The sequence below is a fragment of the Lithobates pipiens genome, unplaced genomic scaffold (genome assembly GCF_037356315.1).
Source record: "Lithobates pipiens isolate NorthernLeopardFrog02 unplaced genomic scaffold, aLitPip1_a1.2 Scaffold_18, whole genome shotgun sequence".
NCBI classification, from domain to species: domain Eukaryota; kingdom Metazoa; phylum Chordata; class Amphibia; order Anura; family Ranidae; genus Lithobates; species Lithobates pipiens.
The window spans coordinates 617174411-617193028 of record NW_027507758.1 but is presented as its reverse complement, the minus strand read 5'-3'; the positions used below and the strand labels follow the sequence as shown (position 1 = coordinate 617193028).

The following is an 18618-nucleotide window of genomic DNA, read 5'->3' as shown; positions in this document are numbered from 1 at the left end:
ATTCCATGTACCGTCTCATGTCTGCGGCTGGTCTGAACATCGAGTGATGGATAGAATCTGCCTTGTAGAAGATTGTTTGTCCATTAGGATCCAGGAAATTCCCCTCCTGTTTCAGCTCTATTAAGCATAATTGTTGTAACAAAGTGATATAATAAAGGTAACAATATAATTGTAGTGATATGGTAAGTTCCAATAAAGGTAAAGTAGCATAGCCTTGGTATGGGGATAGTGCTTTTACATGTACTTTGGTAAGAGGGTTTCCATCTTGGATCACATTGTGTATATCTAATGCCAGGTTCATAAGCCAATGGTTTCCTGTTCATCCAGACTTCTCTAACTTGTTAGCGTTATGAAAAGTAAAATGAAAAGCTTTTTGACAATTGTCACTCTGGACAATGACCATTATTAGGAAAAGAGTACCCAACTGGACCATTGTGTGTGTGTGTGTGTGTGTGTGTGTGTGTGTGTGTGTGTGTGTGTGTGTGTGTGTGTGTGTGTGTGTGTGTGTGTGTGTGTGTGTGTGTATGGGGGGGGGGGGGGGGGGAAATCCAGGTTGACCATTATTTAAAAAAAGAGAACTCAAGTTGGACATTATTGGCAAAAGAGTAGTTGGCAAAATAGTGCCCAGGTTGGTCATTACTGGCAAAAGAACAGAAGTAGACCATTATTGGGAAATGAAAACCCGAGCTGACCATTACTGGGAAAGGCGAACCTGGGCTGACCATTACTGGGAAAGGCGAACCTGGGCTGACCATTACTGGGAAAGGCGAACCTGAGCTGACCATTTCTGGGAAAGGCGAACCCGAGCTGACCATTACTGGGAAAGGCGAACCTGAGCTGACCATTACTGGGAAAGGCGAACCTGAGCTGACCATTTCTGGGAAAGGCGAACCTGGGCTGACCATTTCTGGGAAAGGCGAACCTGAGCTGACCATTTTTGGGAAAGGCGAACCCGAGCTGACCATTATTGGGAAAGGTGAACCCGAGCTGACCATTATTGGGAAAGGCGAACCTGAGCTGATCATTATTGGGAAAGGCGAACCTGAGCTGATCATTATTGGGAAAGGCGAACCCGAGCTGACCATTGTTGGGAAAGGCGAACCCGAGCTGACCATTGTTGGAAAGGCGAACCCGAGCTGACCATTGTTGGAAAGGCGAACCCGAGCTGACCATTGTTGGGAAAGGCGAACCCGGGCTGATCATTAATGGGAAAGGGGAACCCGAGCTGACCATTGTTGGGAAAGGGGAACCCGAGCTGACCATTGTTGGGAAAGGGGAACCCGAGCTGACCATTACTGGGAAAGGCGAACCCAAGCTGACCATTACTGGGAAAGGCGAACCCAAGCTGACCATTACTGGGAAAGGCGAACCCAAGCTGACCATTACTGGGAAAGGCGAACCCAAGCTGACCTTTATTTTATGGGGTAAAAGGGAAACCAACTGGCTATTATTGGCAAAAGAGAACCCAAGTTGAACATTATTGGCAAAAGAGAACCCAAGTTGAACATTATTGGCAAAACTGGCCATTATAGGGAAAAAGAAAAGCCAAACTGACCATTATTGAGAAGAGAAAAGCCAAACTGACAATTATGGAGAAAAGAACATCCAGGTTGACTGTTTTTGGAAAAAAAAAAAGAAGCTGGGTTGACAAAAAGTTTAACACAGCTCACAAAATAGAGATTAGTGATAAGGATGGAAGGTCATAGCAAAATGGAAAACCCCTTCTCAGCTCACTGCAACTCGCCACCCTCACAGGACTGGAATATCTGTCTTGTGTTTGGCTGAGGTGTCCAAGTACAGGCCAGAGAGATGGCATCAACTAACCTTCCCATTCTTTTTTCTGGAGAGGTAAAGTTCTGGGCAAAGCGTGATAGATAGTTAAGAAATTCTGCTTACTCTTGCATAGTTTGGCATAAGAGCTAACAATCTATATTTGATTTTGGCTTGAATGGGCCAAAGAAGGGACAACATGAGTCAGTGCATATTGTGAACTACGAGAGACCCCGCTCAGATTCAGCGAAGGTGATCTGAACACTGGCTGAGAAAATGGAAGGAAGGCTTGATGCATGCCAAGATAAATACATATACACACAAATCTTTTGGATTCCTAGTTAAGATTATTCCTTTTTTGTCAAACCTTTACTGGAGCTCCAGTCATATATAAAGGGAAAAGAAAACCGTAATTAGGCTTTAGCTTGGTGTCTGAGGACAAGAGGTGAGAGGCCCGCCTGAGGTCTACCTCGCTTACTACCTGAATTCATAACACAAGTTGTCCTTCAGCTCATAAGTAACAATAACTGGTATAAACGTGAAGCCCTGTAGTTGTGTACAGGATTCTGTTTTGCGTTGCTGTTATCCACACTCTAGAGCAGTGATTCTCAACCAGGGTTCCTCCAGAGGTTGCTCGGGGTTCCTTCAGCATTGGGCAATTTCTGCCTCTCAGATAAGTTCCCACTGACACCATTGATCTTTCTAGCTATAGGTAAGGAGGTAATTCTTCCCAATGACCACAAGTGTGAGGACCATTCTTTCCACTGACCATCACACTAACGTATCATGAGTTGTAGATTTCTCATTTTTAGCAGGGGGGTTCCCTGAGACCAGAGAACTATTTCAAGGGTTCCTCTGTGTTGAAAAGGTTGAGAAAGGCTGTCCTAGAGACTGTTAAACCCTGGGACTCCCCAATGTCTCGCTCTTGGCTTCCTAAGCCCAGTATTGTGTGATTAGGGACATAGCTGAGGTTTTGGAACTCCTTACCGATGGTCCTTTAGCTTGGCTTTGCCTTTTTCTTATTTAAAGTCTTTTTATTGACTAAGATGCAAAAACAAAATATTGGTACATCATCAAAAACGCTCAACGTAAGTGTAAAGAAGTACAGTGTTTGGTACAAAAATACACAAGAAGTACATGTTTACAGTTGTGTTCTCTTGAATGCCCAGTTCTAATAAAAAGCAATTACCTACAAGTACGAAGTGATTTTGTTTTGTTATTACATTGTTTCTAGTAGAAGAGTTTATTTTCCCATTCTCACGCATGCTAAGTATAGAGAAGAAGTTGCTCACGGGCTAGAAATGGTAAGAGTGGAGGAGCACCAGATGATCCATATTTTATTATATTTGCTGGGACAATCTCTATGCTCAATTTTTTCATACGGTAGTATCTGAATCCATTGACGGGTAGATAACGGAGCAGACTGATTCCATTTAAGCGCAACAGCCTTTTCAAGCCAAGAATAGTGTTTCTCTCGGCCTTATTCTAGCAAACTTTGGCCAGTGTTCCTCATCAAGTATACCCAATAGACAGATGCGTGGCTCATATGGTACAGGTACCAAAAGTATTTTAGTATATTTACCCTTTTCCAGTATACAGTAATAACAGGGCACATTTGGCACGTTTCAGGGGGGAGGGGAGTGCGGATACCTTTTTATAATACATGTATTTGCACTGGGCATAGACTCCCATCAGACTGGCTCACCACCGTCAATAGTAATTGAAGAAAAGGGAAAATTGGTTGCACGCCATGGAAGGAAGGACTTCTGTAGAATAGTTACTTTATTGTCAAAGTGCCAAAGGACATTACAGGAACATTGGTAGACCGGTTTCACACGGGTAACTCGTGCTTAAGCAATGTTCCTGTAACGCCCTGTTTACGTCCTTTGACACATTGACCATAAAGTAACAATTCTACAAGAAGTTCTTCTTTCCATGGTGCGCGACCAATTTTACTTTTTCTTCAATTGGAGAAGGCCATGTTCTTGGATTCCTTCCTCTGCTTCCCTCATTATTAAATTGGTGTAATATGAGGATGCTGGGAAGGATGGTGCATAGAACAGGATCATTTGGTATTGGAGAAGGCCATGTTCTTGGATTCCTTCTTCTACTTCCCTCATTATTAAATCGGTGTAATACGAGGATGCTGGGCAGGATGGTGCATAGAACAGGATAATTTGGTATTGGAGAAGACCATGCTCTTGGATTCCTTCCTCTGGTACCCTCATTATTAAATCTGGGTAATATGAGGATGCTGGGTCAGAATGGTGCATAGAACAAAATAAATTTGTTATTGGAGAAGACCATGTCCTTGGCCCCTCAGAATTGGATCCATGTGATGTAGAAGATGCTGGCCAGAATGGAGCATAGGCCCTTGAGCATTAGATCTGTGCTATGGATAGGACACTGATCAGCATAGAGCCTTGTGCGGTCTAATACTGTTACCCGTTTGTGTACACATGTGGTGTGCATCCTGGCTGGTTTTCCTCTAGGGAAGAGATTCTGCACTGCGCCCCCCTTTGGCCAGTCCTGGCATCGCAGCAGCCTGTTCTATAAAACATTGACAATTATTGCACTACCTTTAGGGTCTTCTGTGTAGGGAGGGCGCCATTATCACCCGTCTCATGAGGTTTCCTGTATGCGGACAGCAGAACTTCTTTTTATCCAGACATGTTCCTGGTGGGGTGGGGGCTCTATCAGGCCCTGGCTGTATGTTGAATTTTGTATACATTATTATACATTTTTTATTAAGGCCAGTGATGTGAGATTGGGGCATGGACGTTTAATGACCCAGCTTCTCTTTCCAGTGGCTCCGGACACCATCAACAACCACGTCAAGACCTGCCGTGAGGAACAGAAGAATCTACATTTCTTCGCCCCAGAGTATGGAGGTACGAGGGTCTACCCGGGCAATGCTGTGACTATACGTGGTCTACCGTGTGTAATGCTGTGTGAACAGACATGGTTTGCCATGTGTAATACTGTGTGGCCACACGTGGTCTGCCGCATTTAATGTAATATCTGATGACACAGCTTCTAATCCTATATGACTGCACATAATCCTCAATGTTTAATTCTCACCGTGTCCAGTTTTAGGAGAGTGTGTGAAATGAGAACTGTCTGTGCTGTCTCTTACCATCCAATCTTTCTTTCTCCCCTTCAGTTTTCTTTTCAGGCACGCAGTGGGTGACGTCCCTGAGTCGTGCGCACACTGCCTGTTGCTGTGTGATCTGGGTGCAGCGCTCACTATGTCTAATATCTCTTTTCTAGAGGTGACCAATGTGACCACGGCGGTGGACATCTACTCCTTTGGGATGTGTGCATTGGAGGTGAGGCGTAGAACGCGGAACAGACACAGCTTGGTCCTCACACGGGCCTACACTTTGTACAAATATAAAGTCAAAGCAATAGAAGGGTGTGTCTGGCCTCCCACCCCTAACATGTTGCGTCCATATTCAGGCAGTGAAGTAAACACTTAAAATCCTAATAATAATCGCTGACGTCATTCTATAAAATGTATCTTGGCCAATGATAGCCCAAATGAAACGGAACAGCAGATCATCGTGAGAATATCTTCCTGGGAGCAGCCTTCCCTCCCCTGGGTCTGTAGCAGTGTGCGATTCTCTGCCTGGCCATCTTCTGCCTGGCATTGATGGTGCTGCCAAATTAGGAACCTAAATTGACCACACAGGTGCGGGATGTCCTCCCTGATCTATCAATACCTAGTGACCAGGCATGGGAGAGATTTCAGACTTAACTAAACAATCATTCCAGCACAGTGTCCCGACCAGTAGTGAATGACCAGTGGCAGCTCACACATCTGCATTGTTTCCCTTTAGGTAGATGCAATGCAGTAAGAAGTAGGCTGCAGGGGAACTCCGCCATGGCATGACCTATGCCTGTCAACATTGCGAGTGCCCCATCTTGTGCTTTGGGGGGGAGGTCTTGACATCAGTTGGGTGCTCTAATCTTGACTGTGTGTGTGTTTCTACAGATGGCTGTGCTGGAGATCCAAGGAAATGGAGAATCATCATATGTTCCTCAGGAAGCCATAAATAACGCCATCCAGTTTCTGGAGGATCCGCTGCAGAGGGTGAGTTACATTTGGAGGGGAGAGAGAGTTGGTGCCATTCAGCAAGGTCCATGGAGGTCATATATTGGAGCCTTCAAGGCTGCAGGATGGATAATTGGGCAATCTAGAGGACCCCCTGTCAGATGGAACCATGCTAAGATTGCCCACCAAGTCCTGTTTTATCAACTGTCTGGTTTCCTGCATCTCTTAGGTTCTCTCCCACCATACCTTTGACTATGTCCCTGCCATTTTGTGGGTGTTCATGCTCACCTTTGGTGTGTTCCAGCTCTTCCTGTTACATTCTCCATAATCTAAAATCAATATGAGGATGGGAGCCTCTAATAATGGGCACAGCAGGTGTACAGACCCAGGAACTCAGCACAGGGATGCTGGGAGCAGGTGTACAGTGCAGGGATGGTGGGACCAGTTGTACAGCTGATGGGCCACAACTAATTCCCTGTTTAATTAATTCCCTAATTTCCGTAATAGGAATTCATCCAGAAATGTTTGGAAATGGACCCCAACAAACGCCCGACTGCCCGTGAGCTCCTCTTCCACCAGGCTCTGTTCGAGGTTCCGTCTCTAAAATTACTGGCAGCGCACTGCATTGTGGGACATCAGCGTAAGTAATACTTTTTATGACATCTTATAGAATACGGAATGATCTCCCTCCCTGGTAGTGTATGTGGAGCACTCCTTTATTGCTGCTTACCTATGTCTTCCCTTTCCAACGGCAGATATGATCCCAGAAAACGCTCTCGAAGAGATGACCAAGAACCGCGATATGACCGCAGTCATGGCCGAGATACCGACCACCGACCCTGAAGGTTCCCGGTTGATGTGAGTGGTTGGAGTTTGTATGGTAATATGTATGGAGAAGGATTCAGTGCTCCCCTGGAAAGGGATGGTGATGGGTATGGGGGAGAGCGCCCCTAGGAAGGATATGATAAATTATAAACTGTCAAGTGCTTGGTAGAAGGGCAGGAGTGGGTGTCTTTTTTATGGTTTATTTTTTGCCTTATTTGTGGTTCAAGGTTTTGCTAATTTTCTTGATAAATATCCTCTGATATGATTACACAAACGTCACAATCTGTACATTTCTGTATAATGCGCGTGCGCCATCCTGACCACGTCATCTCTTCCTCAGATACTCGCAGTCCCCGGCGCTGGAATTAGACAAGTTTCTGGAAGATGTCCGGTAAGGAGTGGGGAGGGGATACGCCATCCGTGTGTGTGAATGTGCGATGGATGCGCTCAGGGCTGGTGCAAGGATTTATGACACCCTAGGCGAAACCTCATTTTGCTCTTCGACTCCTGACTCCACCCCATTTTCCCTACCCATGTAAACCCCACCTTTTTAATGAAGCACCCATCAAATGCAGCCTTTACCAGTGCCCATCAATTGCAGCCTTTACCAGTGCCCATCAATTGCAGCCTTTACCAGTGCCCATCAATTGCAGCCTTTACCAGTGCCCATTAATTGCAGCCTTTACCAGTGCCCATCAGTGAATGTTTGCTTGCTTCCATTCATTTCGGGAGTCGGGACACAGACACCAGTGGCTGCCTGCTGATGCTGAGACTTAGTTGCTTGCTGCAGAGAGAAGAGAGTAGGAACACCAGTGGCCGGGCACCCTAGGCTGCTGCCCAGTTTGCCTAGTGATAGCACCGACCCTGGATGTGCTCCATGTACATACCACAAGGTGGAGTGGGGGAGGGAATACATTCAGCTGTGTGGGTGCTATACACGTGCCTACATGTCTGCGGCATATGTGTAATGTATGTTCTCGCTAGGCGTATGTGGTATATATGGTGTGTTTGGTCCTCTGTCATGTGGTCACTGATTCTCCCTGACCTCCAGGAACGGTATTTACCCCCTGACTGCCTTTGGGGTGCCACGTCCTCATCAGCCCCAGCAGGAGGTGGTGAAATCTCCGGTGGTTCCACCATCAGTGAAGACTCCAACACCAGAGCCCGCCGAGTTGGAAACCCGGAAGGTGCGTTCTGGAGAAGCCTTATTCATGTGTCTATAATCTTCTCTGTTTGCAGAGCTGACAATCTATTTCTCTGTCCTATAGGTGGTTCAGATGCAATGCAACATCGAGACAGTGGAAGAGGGGGCCAAGCATCATGTAAGGGAACCGGGATGTTCTGTATGTACCTAGGGTCTAGTATTCTCCTCTGTGCCCCCTCCCCTTCTATTGCTAAAACCTCTCAATTTACCCCTGTGGGCTCTTCCCTTCGGTCACCCCACACTTAGGGGTTATTGCCTATCCTTCTGTGCCCTTCTCTTCTGTTGGTTTGTGTCCTGCTCCCCCTTCTCTTCTGTTGGTTTGTGTCCTGCTCCCCCTTCTCTTCTGTTGGTTTGTGTCCTGCTCCCCCTTCTCTTCTGTTGGTTTGTGTCCTGCTCCCCCATCTCTTCTGTTGGTTTGTGTCCTGCTCCCCCATCTCTTCTGTTGGTTTGTGTCCTGCTCCCCCATCTCTTCTGTTGGTTTGTGTCCTGCTCCCCCTCTCTTCTGTTGGTTTGTGTCCTGCTCCCCCTCTCTTCTGTTGGTTTGTGTCCTGCTCCCCATCTCTTCTGTTGGTTTGTGTCCTGCTCCCCCTCTCTTCTGTTGGTTTGTGTCCTGCTCCCCCTCTCTTCTGTTGGTTTGTGTCCTGCTCCCCCTCTCTTCTGTTGGTTTGTGTCCTGCTCCCCATCTCTTCTGTTGGTTTGTGTCCTGCTCCCCCTCTCTTCTGTTGGTTTGTGTCCTGCTCCCCCTCTCTTCTGTTGGTTTGTGTCCTGCTCCCCCTCTCTTCTGTTGGTTTGTGTCCTGCTCCCCCTCTCTTCTGTTGGTTTGTGTCCTGCTCCCCCTCTTCTATTGGTCTGTGTCCTCTCTCTCTATTGGTGTGTGTCATTCTCGCTCTCTCTCCCCCCCCTCTCTTCTATTGGTCTGTCCCCTCCTCTGTTTTTGAATTTGCTGGTTTTCTGTCTCTCCACAGCTGACTTTGTTCCTGAAGCTGGAAGACAAACTGAACCGACATCTAAGCTGTGACTTGTTACTCAGTGAGTACAGAGGGGGATTTTAATGTGATTACAATATAGGGTTCTGTAGCATATAATAGGGAGAAAGTTGTAGCGTGATGGTTTGGGAACAGTGCAGTGACTGTAGTATAAAAGTGTGTGTGTGGGAGGGGGGCAGGGTTCTGGAGTGTGCAGGGAAAGGGATAATTGTTGTAAGATGATTGGAGTTTGAGTTTCTGGAGTGCAGGGGAAATGTGATTGTATTATGATGTTTGGGCGAGAGAAGTTTTTGTAGTGCAGGGCAAGTGGCGATTGTAGTATGATGGTTTGAAAGGGAGGGAGATTAAAGCAGGGTTTTGTATGACTCTCAATACCAGGTGTTTGTGGTATGACTCTCTTCTTTCTTTCTTTCCTTCCACAGATGAGAATATTCCGGAGTTGGCAGCAGAGTTGGTGCAATTGGGGTTTGTCAGTGAGGTGAGACTCTGTTCTAGGAAGAACTGGGGTTTAGGGAATACCACTCTTGTGGGAAGTTGAGGGAAGCCTACGATTGGGGGCACCTTCCTGGGGATTTTCGGGAGAGCAAATCATTCGGGAAGATAGTAGGCGGGATCATTGAATGTGGGAAGTGAGAAGTAGACGGGATCATTGAATGTGGGAAGTGAGGAGTAGACGGGATCATTGAATGTGGGAAGGGAGGAGTAGGCGGGATCATTGAATGTGGGAAGGGAGGAGTAGGCGGGATCATTGAATGTGGGAAGGGAGGAGTAGGCGGGATCATTGAATGTGGGAAGGGAGGAGTAGGCGGGATCATTGAATGTGGGAAGGGAGGAGTAGGCGGGATCATTGAATGTGGGAAGGGAGGAGTAGGCGGGATCATTGAATGTGGGAAGGGAGGAGTAGGCGGGATCATTGAATGTGGGAAGGGAGGAGTAGGCGGGATCATTGAATGTGGGAAGGGAGGAGTAGGCGGGATCATTGAATGTGGGAAGGGAGGAGTAGGCGGGATCATTGAATGTGGGAAGGGAGGAGTAGGCGGGATCATTGAATGTGGGAAGGGAGGAGTAGGCGGGATCATTGAATGTGGGAAGGGAGGAGTAGGCGGGATCATTGAATGTGGGAAGGGAGGAGTAGGCGGGATCATTGAATGTGGGAAGGGAGGAGTAGGCGGGATCATTGAATGTGGGAAGGGAGGAGTAGGCGGGATCATTGAATGTGGGAAGGGAGGAGTAGGCGGGATTATTTAATGTGGGAAGGGAGGAGTAGGCGGGATCATTGAATGTAGGAAAGGAGTAGGAGGTGTCAGTGAATAAAGGAAGGAAGATTAGGTGAGGTAATTTAGTATAGAAATAGAATTGGTATCCTTACAGAATGGTGTTGGCGGTGTTCATGAATGTGGGAAGGGAGTAGGAGGGGGTGAGTGAATGTGGGAAGGGTGTAAGAGCGGTGAGTGAATATTAGAAGGGATTAGAAGGGGTCAGTGAATATGGGAAGGGAGTAGGAGCGGTGAGTGAATGTGGGAAGGGAATAGGAGCGGTGAGTGAATATTAGAAGGGAGCAGGTAAGGGTCAGTTAATGCGGGAAGGGAGTAGGAGGGGGGTTGGCGAATGCGGGAAGGGAGTAGGAGGGGGTCGGCGAATGCAAGAAGGGAGTAGGAGGGGGTCGGCGAATGCAAGAAGGGAGTAGGAGGGGGTCGGCGAATGCGGGAAGGGAGTAGGAGGGGGTCGGCGAATGCGGAAAGGGAGTAGGAGGGGGAGTAGGAGGGGTCAGTGACCCTGGGAAGGGAGTAGGAGGGGTCAGTGATTGTAGGAAAGGAGTAGTAGGAGTCAGTGACACTGGGAAGGGAGTAGAAGGGGTCAGTGACACTGGGAAGGGTGTAGAAGGGGTCAGTGATTGTAGGATGGGGCAGTGATTGTAGGAAAGGGAGTAGGAGGTGTCAGCGACTGTGGGAAGGGAATAGGAGGGATCAGTGACTGTGGGAAGGGAGTAGGAGCAGTCAGTGAGTGTGGGAAGGGAGTAGGAGGGGTAAGTGACTGTGGGAAGGGAGTAGGAGGGGTCAGTGAATAAAGAAAGGAAAGATTAGGTGAGGTCATTTAGTATAGAATTGGTATCCATAGAGAATGGAGTAGGTGGGGTTCGTAAATGTGGGAAGGAAGAGTAGATAATTTAATATGAAAATAGAATTGGTAACCTTAGAGAAGTGAGAATGTGGGGAGAAGGCAGGGTCAGTAAATATGGATGTGGGTGGTACCTATGACATGTGGGCATTTTATCTGAGTAACGCCCGCCTTATTTGCCCCTTTCAGACCGACCAGAGCCGGCTCACCTGTTTACTTGAAGAAGCGTTCAGTAAATTCTTCTTCGCTCGGAATGGAAACATAGCGGCGGTGACGGTGTCCTCCTAGCAATCACAGAGTTCTGCTGTCACTGTGTTGCTGCCGAGCCTCCACTCCGCACTTTATGGAGGTGTTCCCGGCTGCTGGCAGATACCTCACCCTGTACATCCACCGCTAGGAGCGCCAGACTCTGCTGGGAATGGTGGCAGTCGCTCTGCCTTCTGTTTACACAAAGAAAACGTTAGGATAATGTCTGACACAAACGGCAGCGCCACCTGGTGGAGGGGAGGGGTGACACATGGGAATGAACCAGATGGAGGCGTGTTTTCGTGCTGCAGCCCCTCCCACATATCTTCTCTGTTGTGTCATTGGGTGATGGGACATTGGTTTCTCTACGGCCCCCCGGTGGAGGCGTGCATCGCACCATACATTTCATCTAGTAACGGTATAGCTCTGCCACTGTAGTAGCGCCTCCTTGTGCTCAAGCCTTAGCTTATCTGTGTAATGTTTACAGCTGAGTGGGGATCGAACGTTTTGGATCCAGCGGCCTCATCCCTTCTCTGCCAGTGTCCCGGCGGAGTCGGGAAGCCATGTTGCGTTTTAGATGGTTGTTTTTTGAATGTTACAAGCAGAAGACGGTTACAGACGTTGCGTGTGTGTTTGGCGTGATGGCCCGCCATAGGAGACTTTGTCACGTATGTGAAGTAGGCAATGATGGTATTGGGTGTTTATGGTGGCGGCTCAGTGGGCGTGGCTCCATTTCTCGCTAGAGGTTTGTCTGCACTTAAAAACATTGACGGCTTGTGGCGTGGGTCATATGATGCGCACGCTGGATCATAGTTTCGCCATGCTGTGAGGAGGGAGAACCCAACCTATACGATGCTCTTAGCTTTGCACACTATGAAGTAACCGAATTTCCTTACGTGATGTCATTTTTATTTGTAACTAATAACTTTTCGTTTTCATTTTTTTTTTCTCCTGTAAATAAACTTGAAGTTTGTTGTATTTAATTGCTTTGTGTGTGTGTTGGTCTATCTGTCACCTCACCGACCTTCATCTCCCATCACCGCTAACTGGGAATTCAATGAGGATTTCAGGTGCTGCTCTGTAGGTTCTTCTATAGAAGTCTCTGGGGGGAATTATCTGATGATCAGTAGTAGGTCCTTCCTCCATAGAAGTCTTTTTGATGATCTGTAGGTTCTCCCTTCATAGAAATCTCTGGAGGTAATTTATCTAGTTTCCAATATTTTTATTCAAATTTTTCACAAAGAGAAATACAATTTCGGTATCTGACATCGTTGATGCACAGAGAAGAGAAGACAATAATAATTATTATTATTGGGAAGAAAAACTGGATGTACATGTGTGTAACTTTGAAGGTCATTTGAAGAGTAATTGGATCACAACATACAAGTGACTGTCGTTTGTCTTACTCCATATGGGGGTCAAAATTACAAGCAACTAGACCCCTGATGACTATCCCTCGACTCTGGCTTCAGGGCTTTAGTTAGTACAGAAGTAATGATGATGAAATGAACACGGGCACATGTATTTTTAAGAGCACCCAGAAAGAAAAGGGAAAGGAGAAAAGTAACTATAGTAGAATGAGATGGAGAAATAGGAAATAGAAAGTAAAGAGAGAGAAAGGGATGCACTCCAGCTCCGGGGGAACACCCCCCAGCACCAGATTAACCTATCACACAGTTACTAGGTCCCTAATCCATGGGTCCCACACTCTGTTGAACCAAGCCATTCTATCACTTAATATTGCCGATAGGGCTTCATTCACCATTATCCAGGACAATTTTGTTTTAAGTAGATAAAAAAGGTATTGTGGGTGACCTCCGCGATGTGGCTATGGATATCCTCTCTTCCACAAATATGAAAGCTATAAGTTTTCTCGTTGGCTTTGACGCCTTCTCCACGGGGCGCCCCAGCAGCGCATGCAGAGGCACTGTCAGGTCACCTTGAGGCGAGGTGACTGATGCACACCGTAGGAATCAGGAGTGCACCGCAAGGTTGTGGACCCTACGGCTGACTGCTGCGGACGGGAGACAGGTCCCACTGGGGTTAGAGCGCAAGATTCCCTGGGGCGCGGAGTCTAAGAGCCAGCAGGTGTTCACCAGAGCCTTGAGTGGTGAGGATGGACTTGGCTGCAACTGGCTCCAGGTCGCGACCCCCAGGGTCCCCCAGCTCACACCCACAGTAGGCAACAGGAGGATAGGGATGGTGAGGGACAAAGCCAAGGTCGGGGGCCACAAGCAGACTGGAATAGTCAGGGACACGCCAAAAGGTCTGGATCACAGGCAAACAGGGATAGTCAAAGACACGTCAAAGTAACGGAACAACAGAAGAGCACACGGCAGGTAACAGGAAGCTAAACACACAAAGGAATACACAATGGTTGATCAGCACTCTTGGCTTGCAGTGCACAGGTTAATATAAGGTTCCCTGATAGGGCCTGGGGTGGAGCCATGCTTAGAGGAGAGGTTATAAAACCACCAGGTGGAAGTGGCAGGCCTCTTAGTCTGAACACATGAGGGGAGGTAAGCAAACAGGAATATCACTGCATAACCATGACAGGCGATTTAAGAAGGTTCACTCGGGTCAGAGAATATATAAAATTGTACGTGAGTATCCAGAACCGTCTCGCTTTCGGGCAAGACCACCATATGTGATACATGGTGCCCGTCTGCATTACAGCCTCTAAAGCACCGCGGGGACGCCTCCGGAACGAAGGTTGCTACCCAAGCTGGAGCCATATACCACCTCATCAACACCTTATAATTTGCTTTAATCAAAGAAGTATTAATAAAAGATTTAGATGCACATTGTACTATTTTGTGCCACTCCTCTATTTCCAAGTTGTCGTGCATATCTCTTTCCCGTTTATCCATATAAGGCAACTTCTGAGAGGCTGAGAATAAAATGCTGTAGATCCGAGATATATGGCCAGTGAGTTTGTCGTATGTCTTACTGTATTTTCCATTGAGGTACATGTGGTGAGGTCAGATGTGCGACTCAGTGTTGCCAAAAAGTGCGCTATCTGAGTATAACGAAAGAATTCTGACCTCGGGAGCTGATGCCTATCTTGTAGGGTCGCTCGCGACAGAGCCCCTCTGTGGTCACAGAGGTTAGCTATTCGCAGCAAACCCTTGTTGGTCCACCATGAGAAATCCTGAGGAGGTGAACATGGGGTTATTGAGCAATGGGGCATGCCGGGATCCGAAGGTGTGGGTAGTGGCTAGCCGGTCCCATACGTTTAAAGAGAAGCACAAAGTCTGGCACATTACTATTGGTCTGTCTTTGGCTTTCATCCACATTAAGTGGCTAATCTCTCTTCCTGGGAATTGGGAGGACTCTAACAACATCCAGAGCGGTCTGGATTGGTGCGTGTGGAATCGAATCAGTTGTGAAATTTGTGCCGCCTGGTAGTATTTAAGCAAGTCTGGCATACCCAGGCCACCTCTTGCTTTTGGCGTGTACATTGTTTTTTCTGTTCACCCTGGGTCTTCCATGTTCCCATATGTAGTCCAACAACTTTGCCTGGAACTTCTGGAGGTCTCTTCTATCTATAGTTATTGGGAGGGTCCTGAATAAGTATAGCACTTTTGGTAGAACTGTCATCTTGATTGAGTACAACCTGCCAAACCATGACGAGGGACTATTCGACCATCATTTAAGATCTGCTGATAATTTTCTAAATAGTGGAGGATAATTGTGTTTATACAACGTGGTGAGAGTAGGGGTCAGTGTAATACCCAAATATGGTAAGGTCTCGTCTTGCCATTTGAAGGGAAAAGAGCTCCGTAATGCTCAGACTATATGTGGTTGTAGGGACACATTGAGTGCTTGAGATTTTGAGTGATTTACTTTCAATCCTGTAAGTGTCGTGAAATGTCGCAGTACCCCGTGTAGGTTGGGCAAGGAGGTGACTGGGGAGGATAGAAGCAGTAAAATATCATCTGCGAACAATGCACATTTATGTTCTCGTCCCCCACTTGTGACGCCCTGTATGTCCGGATGTTCGCGGATCTTGATGGCCAGTGGCTCCAAAGCCAAAATGAACAATAGGGTGGACAGGGGGCATCCCTGGCGGGTCCCCCCTGCGTATATTTATGACTGGCAACCCTTAATTACTAAATTCGCCGTGGGGGTATTGTAGATCATTTTAAGCGTAGTCAGGAAGTTTGGTCCGAATCCATATTTTTCTAAGATAAAGAACAAATAATCCCAGGACAGAGAATTGAACGCTTTAGAGGAGGGAATTTATCTGATGACCTGTAGGTTCTTTCTCCATAGAAGTCTTTTGGGTGAATTCTTTGATGATCTGTAGGTTCTTCCTTGATAGAAAACTCTGGAGGGAATTTATCTGATGAGCTGTAGGTACTTTTCTCCATAGAAGTGTTTTGGGTGAATTATTTGATGATCTGTAAGTTCTTCCTTCATAGAAATCTCTGGAGGGAATTTTCTGATGATCTGTAGGTACTTTTCTCCATAGAAGCCTCCTTGGGGGAATTATTTGATGATCTGTAGGTCCTTCCTCTATAAAAGTCTTGTTGGGAGAAGGGGGTGGGGAAATATTTGATGATCTGTTGGTCCTTCCTTCATAGAAAAGTCTGGAGGGAATTATCTGATGATCTGTAGGTCATTCTTCCATAGAAGTCTCTGGGGGGAATTATTTGATGAAATGTAGGTTCTTCTAGAGAAATCTATAGGGAAGGGTGAAGCTGATCCATAGGTCCTGATTTTTGCTCTATAAAAAGTTTCTGAGAGTGGTTTATTTGATGATATGTAGGCTCATTCTCTATAGAAGTCTGTAGGGGAATTATTTATACTTCTTGAGGAAGGGGAATTTGATCTGATCTATAGGTCCTTCCTTCATAGAAGTCTCAGGTGGTCAAATAGTTCCGCCAATGTTCTTCATCCATGAGAGTCTCTGGGGCAATAATTTGATTATCTTTAGATGCTTCCTCTAGATAGAGAAGACTCTGGGAAAGGAGGAATCAGTCTATAGGTCCTTCCTCCTAGTCTCTGGGGTGGAATTATTTGATGATCTGTAGGTCCTTCCTCTATAAAAGTCTTGGGGGGGGGGGGGGGAATTATTTGATGATCAGTAGGTCCATCCTCCATAGAAATCTATAGGGGGAATTATTTGATGATCCCTAGGTTCTTCATCCATAAGAGTCTCTGTGTGGAATTATTTCATGATCCATAAGTTCTTTCTCTATAGAAGTCCTTGGGAGAATTATTTGGTGAACTGTAGGCCCTTTTTCTATAGACGTCTCTGGGGGAATAATTTGATTATTTTTAGATGCTTGTTCTAGAGAGAAACATCTATGGGAAAGGTGTGTGTGTGGGGGGGGGGGGGATCAGTCTATAGGTCCTTCCTCCATAGAAGTCTTTAGGGGTAATTATTTGATGATCTATAGCAGGGGTGTCAAACTCAATTTCATTGTGGGCCACATCATTTTTATGGTAGCCCTCAGAGGACCGGTTGTATCGGTAAGACTAGATGTCCAGAGCACCCTTCTCGCCTTAGACATCATACACATACTCTCGTCCTCAATTGTAATCTCCCCCGCCGACTGTCTCAACTCCATTCGCTGGTCTGTTCCCCATTCTCCTCCAGGGTATTCTTTGAGTCAGTCCATCTAATTCCATACCTTCCTGAACTTCTTGGGAGCTCCCCCTCGTCTCATTTGTCATCCAGTATAAAAGCACATCAGTATTTACTATTTTCACCCACATTCCTAATGTTGTTAGTCATAAATCTCCGGGCGATCAATTTCCGTACTCTAAAGTATAGAAGTCTGAGGAACAATTTAGTATGTACATTTACCCCCTCTTGGTCAAAGATACCCAGGAGGCAGCAGGTGGGGGGACATATATTTGGGAGGGCAAAATGATCAGAGATGAATTCAGTCACCCTGGACCACAGAGGACGTACCCTAGGGCAATCCCATACCATGTATGTTCCCTCTGCTCCCTTGAACTTGTGGCATTCTGCGGAATCTCTCCTGTGCATGCCAAACGGTCTGGTCAGTGTGTAATATAGCTGATGTAGGGTATCTGTGGAGGAGATAACCAAGACAAGGTATGTGTTCAACACCTCCTGCCACAGCTTCTCAGTCAACTCTGGTATAACAGCTATCCATCGGGATCTAGTCCTGGTAGTCAAGTCTGGGTCCCCAGGGTCTACTTCCCTATAGTATCTGGAAATAAATTTAGTTGGGTCAGGGTCAATCAGGACCTTTTATAAAGCGGTATTTTGTACCCTAAATTCTCCTCCCCCAAACTGGGTCATAGCTGCATGGTGCAGCTGAGCATATCAGAATTGCCAGGTTCTAGGTATGCCAAACTGCTCCCTCAGGTGCACACTACTCGCCTTTACATCAGATGTCAAGAGCCCCACCACCATCAAGAGCAAAGAGTCCCCCACCATCCCTTACATCACAGGGCACCCTCCTTACCTTGTGCTGCTGCTTGGAAGAAGCTGGGGACAGAGCCAGGAAGCAGTGTGTGCAGGATCTGGAGTAGGACCAGAGGAGGGCTGAATGCTGAGACCACGAGAGGCGGAGATGAGGGTGTGCTTGCGGCTAGACGCAGAAGTGCAAGATCTGGTGGAGGAGGTCTGTCGTCCTCTTTGCTCCTGACTGCTGAGACAAGGTGGGAGCGGAGATGAGGGGGGTGCTGCAGCAGGAAAGGTGTGATGGTCACATGACATGGCCTGAGGAGCCTTATATTTGACACCTGTAATCTATGGGTTCTTCATCTATAGAAGTCTCTTGGAGAAATGATTTGATGATATATAGGTCCTTCCTCTATATAAGTCTCTGAGCGCATTTATTTCATAATCTATAGGTCTTTCCTCCGTATAAGTTGTCCTGGGGGGGGGGGGGGGATTAATTAGATTATCTGTAGGCCCTTTTGCCCACAAATGTCGCTGGGGGGAATCTTTTAGATGATCTGTATTGCCGCGTACACACGAGCGGACTTTTCAACATCCAAAGTCCGACGGACTGATTCCGTCAGACTATTCGATCGTGTGTGGGCTGCAACGGACTTTTGATTCGCCAAAGTCTGACGGACTTTAGAATATGGAACATGCTTCAAATTTTTCCGACGGAACTCCGCCGGACCCGGTCCCTTCGAAAAATTTGCTCGTGTGTATGCTATTCCGACGGACTAAAACCGACGCTAGGGCAGCTATTGGCTACTGGCTATGAACTTCCTTATTCGAGTCCAGTCGTACGTCATCACGTTCGAATCCGTCGGAGTTTAGTGTGATTGTGTGTGGCCAAGTCCGTTCATTCGGAAACTCTGTCGGAACTCCGGCAGAACTCCTTCGGAAGTCTGTCGGACATAAGTCCTCTCGTGTGTACGGGGCTTATGTCCTTCCTCTATAGAAGCCTCTGATGTAGTAAGGTGATCTAAAGGTT

At 46.9% G+C, this 18618-nt stretch overlaps 1 protein-coding gene across 4 annotated transcripts in view; it reads left to right on the top strand.

Annotated features, from left to right (window-relative positions):
• The window catches only part of NRBP1 (nuclear receptor binding protein 1), a 51325-nt gene extending 39139 nt beyond the window's left edge, over window positions 1-12186 (top strand). For 2 of the 4 annotated variants that reach the window (XM_077489380.1, XM_077489378.1), the window contains 11 exons: window positions 4578-4661; window positions 5041-5099; window positions 5765-5863; window positions 6332-6464; window positions 6580-6682; window positions 6990-7040; window positions 7701-7836; window positions 7918-7971; window positions 8819-8882; window positions 9262-9317; window positions 11147-12186. In XM_077489380.1, the coding sequence (XP_077345506.1) occupies window positions 4578-4661; window positions 5041-5099; window positions 5765-5863; window positions 6332-6464; window positions 6580-6682; window positions 6990-7040; window positions 7701-7836; window positions 7918-7971; window positions 8819-8882; window positions 9262-9317; window positions 11147-11245 (938 nt within the window). In that variant the 3' untranslated portion in view covers window positions 11246-12186. Of the gene's footprint in view, window positions 1-4577; window positions 4662-5040; window positions 5100-5764; window positions 5864-6331; window positions 6465-6579; window positions 6683-6989; window positions 7041-7700; window positions 7837-7917; window positions 7993-8818; window positions 8883-9261; window positions 9318-11146 lie in introns of all 4 variants that reach the window. The other 2 variants (XM_077489379.1, XM_077489377.1) reach the window with 1 other exon arrangement.
• Window positions 12187-18618: the final 6432 nt, after the last annotated feature.